The sequence below is a fragment of the Fistularia commersonii genome, chromosome 22 (genome assembly GCF_037954325.1).
Source record: "Fistularia commersonii isolate RoL2024-O1a breed Wild chromosome 22, RoL_Fcom_v1.0, whole genome shotgun sequence".
Taxonomy (NCBI): Eukaryota; Metazoa; Chordata; class Actinopteri; order Syngnathiformes; family Fistulariidae; genus Fistularia; species Fistularia commersonii.
The window spans coordinates 6201090-6220000 of record NC_141305.1 but is presented as its reverse complement, the minus strand read 5'-3'; the positions used below and the strand labels follow the sequence as shown (position 1 = coordinate 6220000).

The window sequence follows — 18911 nt, the reverse complement described above, 5'->3', positions numbered from 1 at the left end:
ACAGATGACATCTGACCTTTTCAGGATAGATAAGTATCAACTCAGTGTAAATAAATGGATGGAAGCAGTAATTCACCCTTATTACACGGCTTTATTATCGTGTAATAGATGTAGCCGTGCCACGTGTGGCAACAGGCTGATTATCATCCCATCAATTAGCGGTTAATTAATGCTTGTTCCCGCGTTAAATGATGTAAAACACAAAGGGTGCAATTTAACCCTGGCGCATTTCTAAAGAATCAAAATCATTTTGTTTTTCTTTTCTTCTGTTTGAATATTTTAAACAATACCATGTTTACGTTTTCAAATGCAGCCTTGGGTTCCGGGCCAAAGACATTCAAGGAGGATATCGGACCCCCGGCTCGTCAACGTCGAAGCGGCTCGGACTCACCGGGTGCCATCCTGAGCACTCACACACACACACACACACACACACACACACACACACACACACACACACACACACACACCAGCCCACTAATGGCCTCCATTGGTGGGTGAAGAGCAGCCTCTTCTGGCAGATCCGGGCACAGCAGCCCCAAGTGTCCTGTCAATCAAGCCCTTCTTTCACTTTCCCTCTCCCACACACACACACACACACACACACACACACACACACACATCTGTGCTTTGTTTGCAGTAACTGAAAGAAAAAAACATTTTTTTTTTTATTTTATTTTTTTTAAACGAGAGAAACGTCTTGGACGGCGTCGCCGGCGGCAGATCGAGCAGCCGTCTGTCCAAGCCAACGGCTTGACTTTCTCTCAGGCGACCTGTCGTTTTCATTTTATTTTATTTTCCAGAGGGTGCTGGAGGGCGGGGGACTGGGGGGAGGGGGGCTGGGAGTTCGGGGGATTACAAAACAGTTAAAAAGATTTTTTTTTGATGGATCCGACTGGCGTTTATCACCGACACTCAGGAAGTTAGAGACTCATATTCTTGAATAATATCCAATTTAATTGTCTCTCCACTGGAGGGGCGATAAATTCGAGGCTCAGAAAATGACTTGAAGGTTGTGCATCTGTGTGAGTATGTGTGTGTGGCCTCCAAATAGAAACGAAAATGGTACCATCGAAGTCCGAACAACATTGCCGTGGGGACGCCAGTGTAAAATGAACCTCGTCTCCTGATGTTTGGAGGTCAGCGAGAGTTTGAAGGTCACCGAGGAGTCTAAAGGTTGGTGAGGAGCAACACGACAGGCTTACAGGTGCAATAGCTGTCATGTGAAATTTAAAATAGATAATGAGTAACAATCCACAGATGGTCATTTTGTGTAAATGAAGTTTTATCCAGACTGAATCGTTTCAAGACTTTTTATTTATTTGTTTTTTTAATTCGGGAAATTAAAAAAAAAAAAAAAAAAAAAAAGAATTCTGATTAATGGGATTTTTCAGATTTTTTCTTTTTCAAATCATAATTTCAAAAAAATAATTTTGATTCTAGCAGGAAGTTTATTCTATTTATTCTATATTATTCTAAGAATTAATCCAGTTAATGTTTTTAGCGTGGAAACTAAACATGTAGCTGTTAATAACATAGTAATAAATCAAGGGGGCTCACTTAGACAGCAATTAAAGAAAAAAGAAAAATCATAGCAATAAAAGTGACAATGTAATGGGTTTGTTTTTTTTTTAAAACAAAGGGAAAAAAACATCATACGTTGTCTCCTTATCAATAATTTATTTTAATCAATCTTAGAAGTACAATTCATGTGCTTGGAAGAACCTAAGTGTGCGTGCGCATCTGCACACACACACACACACACACACAACGTTTGCCAGAAACACAAAGTGATAAAAACTACATATAACAGCTGTGTGAAATCTAAAGTACGAACAAATTACCTGAAGCTAACATGCTAGAAACATTTGTGTCAGCTAACATGTTAGATGCAGTGTTATGGCTAACAGCTACCATGTTACAATCACCTGTTTCAGCTTACTGCTAACATCTCCAGCTGCTAAAAAAAATGACAGCTAGCGTGTTAAAAAAAAAGTGGAAGCTAACATTTTAGAAAACCTGTGACAGCTAGCGGCAAAAAGAGCTGTAACGCATCTAAACACACGTTAACGCTAACATATTAGCGTTAGCAAAAGATGCAACGACTAACATGTTAGAAACATGTGTGGCAGCTTAAATATTTAAAAGCATATGGCAGCTAATACATATGACAGCTAACATGTTAAAAGCATGTGACAGGTAGTGTATCAGAAAAGAGGTGGCAGCTGATATGCTAGAAACATCCGACAGCTAGCTGTAAGGAAAAATAAATCGCAGCTGTTAGAAGCACAGGTGAAATATAATAATTGAGACACACCTCAATACTTAACAAGAAGCAACAGCAAAAATGTTAAAGAAACATGTAACAGCTATCATGTTAGAAGTATCTCTGGCAGCTAATTTGTTAGATACGCGTGACAGCTAGCAAGTCAGATACACAAAGTTAGCATATGAGAAACTTGTGAAAGCTAACATGGTAGAAACACACGTGTCAGCTAACACATGTTCTGCGTGACGCCCACCCACAGAGACATGAGGAGAACATGCAAGCACCCCTGAAGAATGGAAGTTCAACAGATTTAAACTCATTCCACTCAGATGGTGAGCTTTTTTTTACTGGAACATTTCCTGTTAAGATCGATGCTATTAGCAATTGACGCAAACGGAGCTTGATCAGTCTTTTGGAGTTAAATTGGATTATTTTCTTTTAAACGTCATCCTGCTGAGAATCACGCTGTCTGTCTTTTAATTTTTGAAACTCGGGGCCTTACACATACAAACACACACACACACACACACACATTAACGATGAAAAAAAGATTTTTCTTGATGAAAAAAAGAAGATAACCACTTGTAAATCTAAAATCTAAATCTTCTTTGGAGGAAGTGAAGGAACCTAAGTGTGCCCCCCCCACACACACACACACAATACCACACACACACACACACACACACACACACACACACACACACACATGTTAACAATAAAAAAAAGCTTTTTCTTTGATGAAAAAAAGAAGATAACCGCTTATAAATCTAAATCTTCTTTGGAGAAAGTGAAGGAACCTAAAGTGCCCCCCCGACACACACCCACAACTAAACACACACACACACACACACACACACACACACACACACACACACACACACTACCCCCCCCCCACCACCACCACCACCACCACTACCATAAAGAAGTCAGCGTTACATATGCAGGTCTAATCTACACTCCCTTTTATAACAAGGGGCTTATTTCGGCTTTGTCCTGGAAATAGAGGGAATAACAAAGTTGTCCCCCCATACAAGAACATACAAACACACACACACACACACACACATACGTACATACACATACACATACATGCATACTTGTATCCTCAGGCTTAAACTAAGTGATGAGGATGGGTTTACCAGCTTCTGATCCGCCGCGGGATTACCGCCAAGTTTTGTCTCCAGCTGCAAAATAAAAAGTGCAACATGTCGCAGCTCAGGGACAATAATCTGAGTCTTCGGCGGCTAAAACATCCAGTACGCTGCCGTCTGGTAATCCCCCTCTACAAACACACACATACATTGAGTTGTTGTGATAATTGTTTTTCTTTCGTTGCAGAAGGGCCGAGGCGGCCTAAGACGCAAAGACAGGCAAAGATGAGAAGTTAAAAAGGGGAGCGGGCAGATTAGGATTAACGCCATTCAATATTGCCGAGTTGATGGCGGAGTAAAGGTGGAAGCTAAGCCTCCGCGAGCCGCTTGTCCAGATGCTGGAGCTCCGACTAACCGACTTACAACTTCAAAATGAAGAGTCGATCCAGAGGGCCTCTGGCTGATGTTTCAGGTTTCAGGATCAAATCCAGACTGAATTCTGCATAGTTTTGTCAACGTATTTTACAACATCCTTTTATGTTCTCTACTGACTGATTAGTTTACTTGGCCAGTATTCGACATGGTCGAAATGAAGGACATGAAGGAATTCAGCAGGAAAAAGAAGATTTTTTTTTTCATTATTCATTTACTTAATCGAGACTATTCCTGGAATGATCATTTTTAATTCTGTTTTATTTTATTTTATTTGTTACTATAAGTGTTTCATTTATTAATTTTTTATCTTTTTATTTTATTTTTTTATTATTATAATTATTATTATTATTAATAATAATCTTATAATGTATTTTTCAACATTTTTACTTATTTATTTGCTTTTTTTAATCATTTTATTACTTGTACATATTAAGTCATTTGCCAATTCCTGGGCTTTTTTTTAAGATTTTCGGTATTCCCGAAGGATTCCAAATAATTTATCCAAAAATTTATTAAAAAATACTTTTTTTTGTTTCTCTGTCAAAGGTTGTAGACATTTTTCAGTTTTTTTTTAACCCTCTTTAATTTATATATTCATTTTATTTTTTCTATTTAGTTGTTGTAACTACTTATCTATACTATACTTATACATTTCTGTCTTTACTCTTAACTATTTGGACTTGTCACAATTAAGTTTCAGCTCCTATCCGAGGAGTTTTCTTCGCCTCCCAAATCTCCGAAGGTCATGTCCACGTAGAAGGCACGGAGGTCAGACAGGGAGATTTCCTCTCTCTGAACGAAACGCACCGTTTCTCCCTCTACTTCTTTTCAGGAAATGCGGCGCCGGCATGTTTTCACACCCTCTCCTTCCTCGCCGTCCTCGCATCTGTCCGCCGCCGCCTTCTCCGTGAAGGCCTTGTCAGGAGGTTGTTTTGTGTGTGTGTGTGTGTGTGTGTTTGTGTGTGTGAACAGCTGTCCTCATGTCCAGTTAACGTCTGGAGACGAGCTGCGAAGACTCCCTCTGACTTCCGGTCGGGTTAATCAAATCGCAGGGGACAGCTGTGCTGTGTGCCGCCGCCGCCGCCACCGCTGCCCTTCCCGCCAAAACCCTTTCCCCTTCAAAATAAAAGAAGGGAAGAAAATCTGACAGGCTCCCTCTGTGGGCTGCTGCCAAGATGTCTCTTGACGCCGGCACTAAATAAGAGGCGAGTTGAATGGCGTGCGCGTCACTGCTGTCAGGGTCTCCCTGCAGCCGGCCGGAACGACAGTGCCGTAGACCAACAATATAAGATATGTTGTGAATATTGGTATTTGAAGACAGAATATTTGAATGAATTTTGGGCTTCCCTCAAATTCACCTTAATTTTTTCAGTTATTTTCTTTTTGTGAGAAATGTTATTGTTTTTTTTTTTTTCATATAGTACTTTTTTTTTTCTTTTTCTTTTTTTTTCTTTTTTTCTGATTTTGCTCTGGGCTCGGATTACATCTGAATTTAGTGCTGGTTTTCTTCAGTATACATATATGTTTTTAGCATATAAGGGTCTAATTATTTGGTAATTTTGTATTTATTTAAATTAATTTTGAGGACTTTTTTACTGTTTTTTGCTCCTCCTGTTGGACCTTGTGTTTTTTAAAACCACTAGCTTGGAGACATGTCCTTCACGTCCGCGGCCGTCGCTGTGGCAACCCTGACTGACCCAAAGGATGGCAGCCGCCTTGGGGGTGGTGGGTCCATCTGTCCATCAGTCCGAGGACAAGGTTTGGACTCAAGAGCACATTTTAGAGAAGGTGAAGCAAAAACAGCCCAAAATGGAATTGAATGGAATTAAATAAAAGTCAGACTAGAATAGAAATATATTAACTAATCCAATTAATAATACAAAATTAGAAACGTAAAAAATGCATTTGTGCGTGTGTGTGTGTGTATCTGTGTGTGGATGTGCACTTGAAGACACCGACCTGAAAATTATCTCAAAATTGTTCTGAGGAAAATGGCAGCAAATTTTCCTGGAAAGGAACAACAAATGTGAAAATTTACAGTAAAAACAGTCCAAACAGCCTTATATATATATGTATATATATATATATATATATATATATATATATATATATATATACATATGTGTGTGTGTTCCAGATGGTGGGAAAGTTGTTTGTAGGGACGTTCTAGAATATGAAACAGTCATCAGCATAGAAAGGGAGTTTTCTAGGCTTTCCAGAGTAGACACTGGCTGATTTGGTTAAGAGACCTTTTGTTTTGGTGAGTCAGGAACAGATTTAATCCAATCCATTGTTGCTTATGAAAAGTTTTGTTTTAGTTTTAGAACATTAAAAAAGGAATGACATTCGTAAAGAACAGGCGACGCTTGAAAATGTTGACAAAATTACATGCTGTAAAATTAACTGAAAGAAAAAATAATAAAATACTTGCGTAAAACAGTGAAGATCAGCAAAAATTAAAATACAAGCATATAGCCTGGGAGCGCCTGCGTGCTTCTCACTTCCTGTCCGACGCAGTCAGCTGACAAGGGCCCAGAGGTGGTGGCGCTGAAAGGTTTATTAGACGTGATAACAAACACGCATCAAAATTAGTGGCTATTAGAAAGAGCTGAGGGAGCGGCGGCAGCATGCCTCACACCTGAGAGGGCTCATTCTGATGACGATTCCTGGTGACAGGATGACAAGATGGCAGCCAGGAGATAAACACACACACTCACACACACACGCACACACACACACACACGCATGCACTTACACTCTACGTGCCGCTCATTAACGACCTGACCTTTCACGTCGCTGAGTAGCGAGTTATTTTAGAGGAGCAACGACCCTGGGGTCTAGATCAAGTTATTGTTGGACAAACTCTCAAGTCCACAGTCAAGTCCCAAAGTCCCGGGTCACATGCGGTGCATCCCTGGCATATTGCTTTGTCCTCATTCAGCACAATTATCTTATTACAATTATTATTATTTATTCAATCTTCCTCTTCTTCTCCTCATTATTACTGTAGTTGTTGTTGTTGTGTCATTTTATGTTTTTAATATTATTATTTGAAATTTCCACACTTTCTATTCTATTCTCATTGTTATTAATATTAGTATTAGTATCATAATCTATTTTTTATCATCTTTGATTATCTATTTCTTTTCATCTCATCATATTTTATTTATTTTTATTTCTGTCAGTGTGGAGCATCTGAAATCATGAAATTTCCTCCAGGATCAATGAATTATTTCTGATGATGATGATGATGATTATTGTTATTATTATTATTATGACTATTACTATTATTATTATTGTTGTTGTTATTGTTTTGGTTGGTGTGAGAGAAGAGGATAAGGAGAATAAGGTTAGATGGAGGTGGATAACTTGCTGTCGTGAGGAAAAGATTATTATTATTATTATTATTATTATTATTATTATCATTATTATTACATTTTATGAATCCCTTGCGTTCACTGCATTTTTACCATTTTTGTGATCCATGAGCAGTAAGGGGGTTCAGTGTCTTGCTCAAAAACACCTTTACAGGCCAGGGGGAGTTTGGGCATCGAAACAGGAAAGTTAAAGAACTATAACACATATTTCAGAACTTTACTACCACATTATTATATTCTTTGACGTTTAATATTATCACAGCCAGGTGAATTGTGACTGGTCCTCCACGATTTTACAATGTAATGGATTTACTCCTGTTAAGTGCCTTTTTAAATACATCTCTCACCGTCAACTATCATCTTCAAATATTACCTTTATTCTAATTGAAATGTTTCAATTATGATAAATTCATTCACTCAGGGTCACACCTTTTTTTTTAAATATGATGCCTTTAAACAATGAAATTACATTTTTATTGAAATTCTTATTTTTTAAATGTCATTCTGTTAATCTACGTTTTTTTAAAATATGATGCCTTTAAACAATGAAATTACATTTTTATTGAAATTCTTCAATCTTCAATTCTTCTTCATTCTGTCAATCTAATTTTATCCCATGACAATTTAATTCTTCTAATAACTTGTCTTCCTTGTGGGATTTATTATTATAACAATGCATAAATATGCCGATTTTAGTGCCATAACATCTGGTGCATTACAAGCTTGCTGCTGTGATTTACTGTGAGCATTTATTCTCATTACAAAGACATGTATGTTAGCTGTGAGACACTGGTACGGTGTGCTGTAGGGGTAACAGAGAAGTTCAAGGTGGAGGTGGGACTCCATCAGGGATCAGCTCTGAGCCCCTTCTTGTTCGCAATGGTGATGGACAGGCTGACAGATGAGGTTAGACAGGAATCTCCATGGACCATGATGTTTGCGGATGACATTGTGATCTGTAGTGAGAGCAGAAAACAAGTAGAGGAAAATCTAGAGAGGTGGAGGTATGCTCTGGAAAGGAGAGGAATGATAGTTAATCTCAGCAAGACAGAATATATGTGTGTGAATGAGAGGAACTCGGGTGGAACGGTGAGGCTACAGGGAGTGGAGATCAAGAAGCTGGAGGATTTCAGGTACTTGGGGTCAACAGTCCAGAGCAACGGAGAGCGTGGAAAAGAGGTGAAGAGACGGGTCCAAGCAGGTTGGAATGAGTGGAGAAAAGTGTCAGGGGTACTATGTGATAGAAGACTGTCGGCCAGAATGAAAGGAAAGGTGTACAAGACAGTGGTGAGACCAGCGATGCTGTATGGACTAGAAACTGTTACGATGACCAAAAGACAGCAGGCAAAACTAGAGGTTGCAGAGATGAAGATGTTGAGGTTCTCTTTGGGAGTGACCAGGATGGATAGGATCAGGAATGAGTCTATCAGAGGAACGGCACATGTTAGATGTTTTGGAGAGAAGGTCAGAGAAGCCAGACTGAGATGGTTGGATTATGTACATCACGTAGGGGAGGGATAGAGAATATATTGGTAGAGGGATGCTGGAATTGGAGCTGCCAGGCAAGAGGTCTCGAGGAAGACCAAAGAGAAGATTTACGGACATAGTGAGGGACGATATGAGGGTAGTTGGTGTGAAAGAGGAGGATACGGAGAATAGGGTTAGATGGAGAAAGTTGATTTGCTGTGGCGACCCCTGAAGGGAAAAGCTGAAAGAAGAACATTTATTCCCACTTTGATTTATTAAACAGATTGTTACACATTGAATTAGAGTGGAAATATGATGTTGAAGTAAACCCTCGATCTTGGGATGTGAATTTTATCAATTTAAAATAAGCTAAAATGTACAGTATTATTGTTTTCCCCGGGTTGGCCGCTTCTTCGGTTCTTTCTGATCAGGCAGAAAGAAGGGCAGCCCGGGAAGGTCCGAGGCCGATGACGTCACCGATGATTTGGAAGTTGCTAGCCATGTCAGCTAGCCGAAACTTGTTCAACGCCGCGCTGTGTTACAACTTGTGTGTTAACTTGTGTGTATAGATGCACGGCGCGTATTTTAACACACCAAATGGCACAAAGTGGACGTATTCCAAATTAAAAGGTGAGTTCTTTATCGATTTTCCTAATCTAATCAAATTAGCCTGTTGTGGCTACCCCAGTCAGACCAGGGACGTGACCATTGTCCGCCCTGACCGCTTTCAAAAGTTTCAATTTTCAGTCCAACTTCAGGACCGGTACGTTAGTTTAAGAAAAACCCCTCAAGTGACGACTTTGTGTAGTTATTTGAAGACTTTGCTTTCATTCGGCTCATTTTATTCCACAAACAGATACTGAAATTCATACTAAAATTGAAGTTTTATGTGAGTTGTCGAGAGCAGCTGTGTACGACTCTACGAGGCTGAAGTCCGCCGGATGCGGTTGTTCTAGTGTGTTTTCGGGGATCAAATTTTGCGATTAAAACCTGCGTCGTCGGGGTTTTCTAGAAAACAGAAAAAGAAAAGAAAAGAGACGAAAAGCTACTGGACTTCAGAGTCTCTGCGCTAAAATTGACATTTCTCTACGGAGTTCTGTGTGCGATTTAATCTCAAGAGAATCTACAGATTAACATCTCTCGTTGTTGGAATAATCTCATGACGAATAATCTTCAAACGAAACCATCAACTTTAACGACGATTAAAACAGATATTAGTTTAATTCACTGAATTATTTGAATCAATCACAATTGTTTTGAAAGCCAGTGATTATGTAAACGCATCGAACTGACAAGGTATGATGAAAAAAGTTTAATAATCTATGTTGTGAATTTTGTCATCATCATTTATTCACTTACTTTTACTGTCAATTCATCCCCTGACCAAATATTGTGAGAAAAAGTAGTAGTTTTCAGGATAGAATATTTTAGAAGTGAGCAACAACTTGTTTCTAAATCGTGAGAATACATAATTATATTATTCATAATTACCCGATGCAGACCTAGAAAGGTGTTGGATTATGTTTGTTATTCACACTAAAACAAATAAATTGAATTAACTGAAAAACAGTTTAGAAATAACCGGGATGTTAATGTACAATAAAAAAAAAGATTAAATAGAAAAGTAAGTTAATATTAGATCGAAAATATGAACAAATGAAATTAGTGACATTTCAATAATGAATAATTCAATAATGAAAATATGAATAAATTATGTGCAACTGCTAGAACTTTTTTTCAAAATGCACTAAAGCACACCTGTCACTTAAAAAAAATCAAACCCTATAGTATCTACTTCAGCATAACTTGATGTTCGTTGTTCTCTGTGTCAAACTATGGATAATTTTTGGAGCTTTGCACCGTTGTCTTAACGCTATTTCAGTTTTCTATATGTGTGAACATATGGCAGTATTGACAATAAAGTTGACTTGACTTTTTGAATTGGAAATGGGTAACAAAAGACAGCAATTTGGGGATTTCCTGTTTGCTCATGTCATTAATGCTGTGTGTGTTTTTGTGTGTCCAGCTGCTGCAGGTCAGTGTAAGCTGGACCCGCGTGCTGCAGTCATGCCTCAGAAGCCGCAGCAGAAGAGCAACCAGACGGCCCACTACATCGAGCTGGGCGGTTACCAGTACTGGCCGGTCCTGGTTCCGCGGGGGATCCGGCTCTACACTTACGAGCAGATCCCCGGGTTCCTGAGGGACAACCCTTACATCACCGATGGATACCGGGCCTACCTGCCCTCCCGGCTCTGCATCAAGAGGTCAGAGGTCGACCGCGGTCTGCGCCATAGAGTCGTCCCGAGCCAACCCTGACGGGCGTTCTCTCTCTCTCTCTCCCTCTCCCTCTCTCTCTCTCTCTCTCTCTCTCTCTCTCCCTCTCTCCCTCTCTCTCTCTCTCTCTCTCTCTCTCTGCAGCCTCTTCATCCTCTCCAACGAGACGGTCAACATCTGGTCCCACCTGCTGGGCTTCCTGCTCTTCTTCTGCCTCGCCGTTTACAACATGGCAGCAGTACTGCCGGCCGTTGGAGCCTCCAGGGAGGACTACGTCATCTATTCCATCGGGCTCTTCTGCTTCCAGGTGTCAGCACTCATACACACACACACAAACACACACACACCCCAGCATCACCTGGACACCGAGAACAAGCCTGCACACACCACCTGAGATCGAGTCTGACAACAACCTCTGTGTGTGTGTGTGTGTGTGTGTGTGTGTGTGTGTGTGTGTGTGTGTGTGTGTGTGTGTGTGTGTGTGTGTGTGTGTGTGTGTGTCTCTCAGGTGTGCATGCTGTGCTCGGCCGGCTTCCACCTGTTCTGCTGTCACCGCTCGGAGAAGACAAGTCGGCGCTGGATGGCGCTGGACTACGCTGGGATCTCCATCGGCATCCTGGGCTGCTACGTTCCTGGAGTGTTCTACACTTTCTACTGCAATAATGTGAGTGCACACACACACACACACACACACACACACAAAGTAAATATTCACTTTCGTAATAAGAATCACTGATTTTCTCCAAATAATTTCTAGATGTTTATTAATTTATTTATTTATTAATTATTCATTCATTCTGTTTTCCTGGTGCTTTTATTTTGGAATTCATCACAATTTTTCTCTTCATTTCTTTCCTATTTATTTCAGATATTCATTTTTTCAAATTGTCCGTTTTTTGTCAGCCTTTTCTGGATAAATTGCAGCTTTATTTCTGTGATTTCCCCCCACTTTTTTTAAATTGCATTTGGTTGATCAAATGTATAAATTTTATTGTCATTTGGGTAATTGCTGTTGGGTTGTAAGGGATTTTTGAAAAACAGATTAAATGAATTAAATCAAACTTTTAGGTGGAGATTTATGGTTGTTTTCGGTGTGTGTGCGTTTGCACAATTAGGTTTTTCTAGGCAAACCAGGTAAGCCTTCAACATTTCAACATTTGTATTTTTCACGCAGAAAAAGTATTTGAATTGTACTTCTAAGATTGATTAAAATAATTATTGGAAGGAGACAATTAATGGTGTTTTTCTCTGTTTTTTCTTTTACACCGATTACATTTTCTCTGTTATTGCTGCAATTTTTTTTGTCTTTAATTAGTGTCCGAGATAGCCCCTTTGGTTCATTTCTGTGTTATTAAAAACGATGTGTTTAATTTTAGTGCTAAAAGTAAGTGGTATAATAGTTCTAAATTTCCTGCAAGAATCAACATGTTTTTTTTTTTTCTAATTTATTATTTGAAAAAATAATCTGAAAAGTCACATTTGAATTCTCGTATTATTTTCCAAATTAAAAAACAAATAAAATAAAGGGATTAAAATTATTCGACCCGGATAGAGCATTATTCACACAAAATGACCACCTGTAGATTTTTACTTATGTATCTTATACTTGTGTGTCCGTGCTGACCCCTTCCCTCCGACCGACCCCAGTTCTGGCGTCAGGTGTACCTGCTGGCGGTGCTGGCGCTGACTCTGGCCGTGTTCCTGGCGCAGATCCACCCCCTCCACCTCAGTCCGCGCTGGAAGCAGCTGCGCTGGCTGGTCTTCTGCGCGTTGGCCGGTTCCGGCCTGGTTCCCACCACACACTGGATCGGTCTGGCCGGCGGCTTCTCCTCCCCCCTCGTCCAGGTGAGAGCCGTCCATCACCCGTGCCGCCATGGCGACCGCCTCCAAACCGGCTTCCCTCTCTGACCCCCCGTCCTCCTCTGTCCCGGCAGGCCTTTGTCCCCCGGGTCCTGGTCATGTACCTGCTTGCCGCCGTGGCTCTGGGCTTCTACGTCTCCAGAGTCCCGGAACGATACTTCCCAGGTGAGACGCGTCATTGAGGCTCTCCGTCAGGTACCCTCTCCGGTTCCCTGTGAGGTTGTGTTGGGTTCCTCACAAGTTCTAGACAAGGTTCTGTCACGTTTCATTACATTGCATTACATTACATTGCATTTGGCAGATGCTTTTATCCAAAGCGACTTACAATAGATGACATAGTTTCCTCAGTGACCGTGACCGACTGGTTGGCCGCCATTTTTCTGAGAAAAAGTCCAGGATCATTATAAATGTAGTTTTCATGCATAGATATTTAAAACAGATGTTGTCTTTTTATTTAGTGTTTTAATTTAATTTTTTTTAAATCATTTTTCCTTCTTCAGAATGAGAATTTCAAGGGGAAACTGCTTTTTTTACAGGAGCAGCTCCTTGTCAAAGGATACACTATAAGAAATATAAGCAAGCATCAATATAGAAATATTTAAAAATCGATTTAAACAATAAAATAGAAGTATGAACAAATGTGTGTGTGTGTGTATATACATATACATGAATGTGTATATGCTATTCTAGGACATTCTTTTCTAGAGCATAGGAGATCATTTTAAAAACTATATTACAAGCATGTTCTTAATTTTTATGTATTTTTAATGTTCATTTCAACATTTTTAGAAGAATTTCTTTCTTTAAACTATTTTAATTTAAATTATTGTAATTTCTTCAAATTATCATAAAAATTTTTTCTTAATTTTTCAAGAAAACAATTATCTGATTTGATTCTAGGTCTTTAGGTCCTGTTTTTCTCTTTGTTTATGTGCTTTTTCCAAGATCGCTTCCTTGTTGTTGAGGATCTATAGGTTCTCTTCAGTTTCTAGGGAAAAAAAAGTTCCAGAGTTCTTTAAAGTAGTTTCAGTCATTTGAGATTGAAAAGGACAAAAAAATGTGTGTGTGTGTGTGTGTGTGTGTGTGTGTGTATACATACAGATATATGTATGTATATACATATGTATACACTTACAATTTTGTTAATTATTTTTCAGTAAAATTTGTAGAACAATTTGTTGACACAAAATTAAAAGTATTTTATATGTGGGTTTTTTTTCTTAAATTTTAAATTATATTTTAGAACTTTTTTGTCATCACTTTCACATTTTCCCTTTATTTTCCTTCCTTTCAGAGTTTTTCTGTTAATAATTTGGATATTTAATTTCAATTTTTATTTGGTATTTATTATTTTCACTATCTCTCCATTGCTTCTTCATTACTTTGTAAATGCTTCTTAATAATAATAATAAATCTCCCTAAAGGTGAATTAATGAGAAGTTAGATCAGGACACAGTGAAGTAGAAATTCATTCAATCATTGGTTGTGACACCTGTCAATCAAAGACCTCCAATAATGTATTGCGTGTAAATGGACAAGATCTAGGATCATTTTCCAGAATTCTTCTGCCGACGTCTGATGGGCGTCTCCTCCGCAGGTCAGCTCAACTTCCTGGGTTCGAGCCACCAGCTGTGGCACCTCCTGCTGGTGGCCATGCTGTACTGGTGGCACCAGGCGTCCTGCTTCCTCCTGGCCTACAGACACAGCCAGCCCTGCCCTGACGGGCCGGCGCACACTTAAAGCCGCGCCCACCACATGCCAACGACACCGGTTCCGGTATTTTCCCTCCCATTCGGACCTTTTCGAGTGACTGCAGGTCAGGTGGCGACGGTGTCGGCTGAAGCTGCGCTCACGTCCCGGATGACATCAGGAGATGGAAAAAAAACTTTTATTCAGTCACATTTCAAAACAAAAGCTCTGAGTCCAACGACTGCAAGGACATTTGGAGTGGACATGGGGTTCGGGAGACGTCCTTCCTCATTCCAACGCTTTAGTTGGGTTAAAAGCAAACTCCCCTCAACCATCATCTCGTGGCTGCTGCTTTTCACGGGCCTTCCCGACCCAGAGTTTCATTTAGAAAAGCCGGGGATTTGAAACCCCTTCTCTTCTCTAGGACTCGCATCCTGCAGTACATCAACCTGACCACTAGAGGGAGCCAGAGAGCCCATCGTAACAGAATGCATCGCCCTCGTGTACATAAAGTATTTATACATTTTAATTTATCTACAGACAGCATAAGGACACTTTTTATAGAGAATATATTTTAAACACTGTGTCTCAGACAAGTAAGCTCACCCTTCAGATGTTTGTTGTTCATCCTGTCGATATTTAACATCTTTTATTGATTAAAATCATCCGATCAAATTTTAATACTAATCTTTTTAACGTTATTAGTATCATTATTTCTCGAAAGACTTCTAACAATCATCCCAAGTATTAAGTCATTAACAACGTATTAATACTTCATCATAGGTGTGATCCGATCAATTTACATATTGATCCCTGAGGGAGGTGAGGAAAAAATAGATTCAGGATGAGAATGTAAAAGCATCAAGGTGCCGTTTGGTCGTCCTTATTTTTGTTTTATCGGAGCCATCAAAGCACTTCTGGGTCAAACTAGACAGTTTTTTGCAAGAAAGTCTCATGATTCCTGCAGATTCCTTCAAAAGAAAAGCGTCTGACGCGGGAGCTAACACAAAAAATAAGAGACCTCCTTTTTTTTATAAAAATTTATTGAAATCAATCAAAGTTGGAGATGAGAGCGTTCAGCAGAAAGCTGAAGTGAACGTTTTTGATTTTTCTGCTGCTTGTTGGGAGTAAAGACTTGAAGAAAGAAAGGCGGGTTCTGAAAGGTTGCATCACATTTGTGGGTTGTTTTTTTTTTTTAGTTGAATGTGTGTTGTGGTATTTTTGTATTTTAAATTATTGGACTGTACAGTTTTGTGAACATCTTTGTAAACCGGCTTCTGGGAGATTTGTCGAAGCCTCAAAGCCTCTCTTTGTCAGGATTTTCTATCTCCTCAGAACAGATCCGAACGGATCAAGTGGACCTGATTAATCAATCAATAAACAGAGTTGTATGAAGGCATCGCCTCCTTTCCCCTCCCAACGAAAATATGTAACAAATATACGAAATACCCAAAATATGTGATATACAAAAAACTAAATTAATTAAAAACATGAAAATTGATGTCAAATCTTGGTCAAAGAACCCCCCCACCAAAAAAAGCTTAAACAATGAAAAACGTATGAAAGACGATTTCATACCAATTGAAAAATTACATAAAAAAAGATTGATTGTTAAAAAAACACTTTTAAATATTAAAGATAGAAATGTTGAAAATAGGTATTGCTGCTTAAACAAATGGCTTAAAAGTGATTTTGTTTTATCTCAAAAAACTATACATGAAAAACTGACCGAGCAGATGCTAGAAAATGACAAAAAAATGAAAGTCTTCAAGTAATAATACATACATACATACACATATATAGACATATACATCAACATGTATCTACATGTATGTATGTATACATACATATATATACATACATATAAACATACATATTATATATGTGTACATATATATACAGACACACATAAACATACATATATAAACATACATACATAAATATCCAAATAAATATATACATACATATATATGCATATATATGTGCACAAATATATAAGTAAAAAATATATAGATACATATATTCACACGTATATATATAAAGATGTTTTTATACATATGGAATTTATAGACCTACAAACACCTGCATACAAATATAAACATACAAAATACGTACATATAAATACATATAAACATGCACACATAAATACAGACATACATTGATACATACATACACACAAACATATATGCATATATATGTAAAAAGACATATATTCATGCTTATATATGTATACATAGAGACATATATTCTTTTCAATATATAAAAATATATGAAATATAAAATAAGCATATACACAAAGATATATATATATATACATACATGAATAAATATATAGTATGTATACATATATACTAAGAAACATACATACATACATATTAATGTTTATATACACATCAAAGTATACATAAGTACACCCATACACATATTGCATACTTATATATGTATACATACATATATTCATACATAATACATACATATGCATCAATGTATGCATACATATATACTAACGTACATTGAATTACACATATAGATACATATATATATATTAATTAACATATATGCATACATATATACTATTACATACATATATAACCGTATGTAAGTAAACATATGTACACACATTTTTATAAAGGTGTACATTTTTTCACAAAGATACACATTTACATACATATATAACAAGTTATACATATATATTTGTGTGTATAAATACAAATATACAAATATATAATTACTTATACATATACATTGATGTAATTTTGTAATTTTATATATACACACATACATACATATATTTAAATACACACAAATACATACATACATTTGAATGTATATATATGTTCTTGTTTATAATATATATGAAGGTATCTATGTAAGTTTATGTATATATATACATATATTCAAATATACACATATTTGAATATAAATGTGTTTGTCTATGTTTAGATATGCATGTATACATGTATGTATATATGTGTTTGTATATATATATATATATATATGTGTGTGTGTGTGTGTAAATACATGCATATATACCTATACACACATAAACATACATACATACACTTATAGGTATATTTGTAGATACAAATATGCATATATACAATGATACAAAAAACTTACAGATATATACATGTAAATATATATACGAATAAATGCATACATACACACATATAAATGTAAATGTATGCATACATACAAAATATGTACATACATACATGTAAATATTCATATGCTTATATATACATGAATGATAGTATGTATATATGTATAAATAAGTATGCATAAGGATAAATGTATAAAACACATAAAAACATACATATATATACACATACAAAAACATATCTAGAAAAAAACACATATACACGTTCATAAATATACACATGCATATATACATACTGATACATCACTATTTATTACTATACACTAAAATATGTATGAATATATGATATATATAAAAATTTATACATGTATATAGGAATATATGCTTGTATATTCATATATATGAGTACTTGTACATGTGTTTATATATGTGTATATACATGTACTTACATACACTTAGACATATACACATATACATACCTGAACATATTTATACATACATATATACCAATATATATATACATAAATACATATTAATTACACATACATATATATACATACATAAAGATGCATTTATAAATAGATTAATAGATACAAACTTTCATATACACATATCTATTTACAAATATATATAGACACATACATAAATAAAATACATATATTTACAGAGACGTGTAAACATACATGTATTTATATATATACATATATGTATATATACTGCTCAAAAAAATAAAGGGAACATTTGAACAACACAATGTAACTCCAAGTCAATCACACTTCTGTGAAATCATAGTGTCCACTCAGGAAGCGACACAGATTCATTTTGACTTGTTTTAAGGACATTACATCAAAGTTGGATCAGCCTGGAGTTTGTTTTTACACTTTAACTTTGAGTGTGATTCCTAATCCAGACCTCCCTGGGTTGATACAATTGATTTCCATTGATCATTTCTGTGTGATTTTGTTGTCAGCACATTCAACTGTGTAAAGAGCAAAGTATTTCATAAGAATATTTCATTCATTTAGATCTAGGATGTGTTTTTTAGGTGTTCCCTTTATTTTTTTGAGCAGTGTATATGCATCCATACATTTAGAAACATATATTCACATACAAATACTTTTATATATATTCATGTGTGTATAATTATACATATATATACATATATATACACATACAAATGTAGCCAAATATATACATACATTCATGCATTTATACATACATATAAATATAGATCTAAAAATAAATACATATATAAATGCATATATGTATACACATACATATATATTCACTCACATATGTATATATATGTATATATATACATACAAAGATAGATATATATTATGTATATA

At 36.8% G+C, this 18911-nt stretch overlaps 1 protein-coding gene across 1 annotated transcript; it reads left to right on the top strand.

The window, feature by feature from the left end:
* Nucleotides 1–9128: 9128 nt before the first annotated feature.
* paqr3a (progestin and adipoQ receptor family member IIIa) lies at nt 9129–15985 on the top strand. The gene is made up of 7 exons (XM_086169624.1): nt 9129–9269; nt 10666–10903; nt 11058–11220; nt 11422–11577; nt 12561–12758; nt 12848–12938; nt 14371–15985. The coding sequence occupies exons 1-7, from the start codon at nt 9209–9211 to the stop codon at nt 14511–14513; spliced, it is 1050 nt and encodes a 349-aa protein (XP_086025750.1). The 5' UTR covers nt 9129–9208; the 3' UTR covers nt 14514–15985.
* Nucleotides 15986–18911: the final 2926 nt, after the last annotated feature.

Excerpts from the sequence above, each read along its gene's own strand:
- paqr3a (XM_086169624.1), top strand. The coding sequence starts at position 9,209 with ATGCACGGCGCGTATTTTAACACACCAAATGGCACAAAGTGGACGTAT. Across the intron at positions 10,904-11,057 it reads TCCCGGCTCTGCATCAAGAG|CCTCTTCATCCTCTCCAACG; the intron begins GTCAGAGGTCGA and ends CTCTCTCTGCAG. Across the intron at positions 11,578-12,560 it reads ACACTTTCTACTGCAATAAT|TTCTGGCGTCAGGTGTACCT; the intron begins GTGAGTGCACAC and ends GACCGACCCCAG.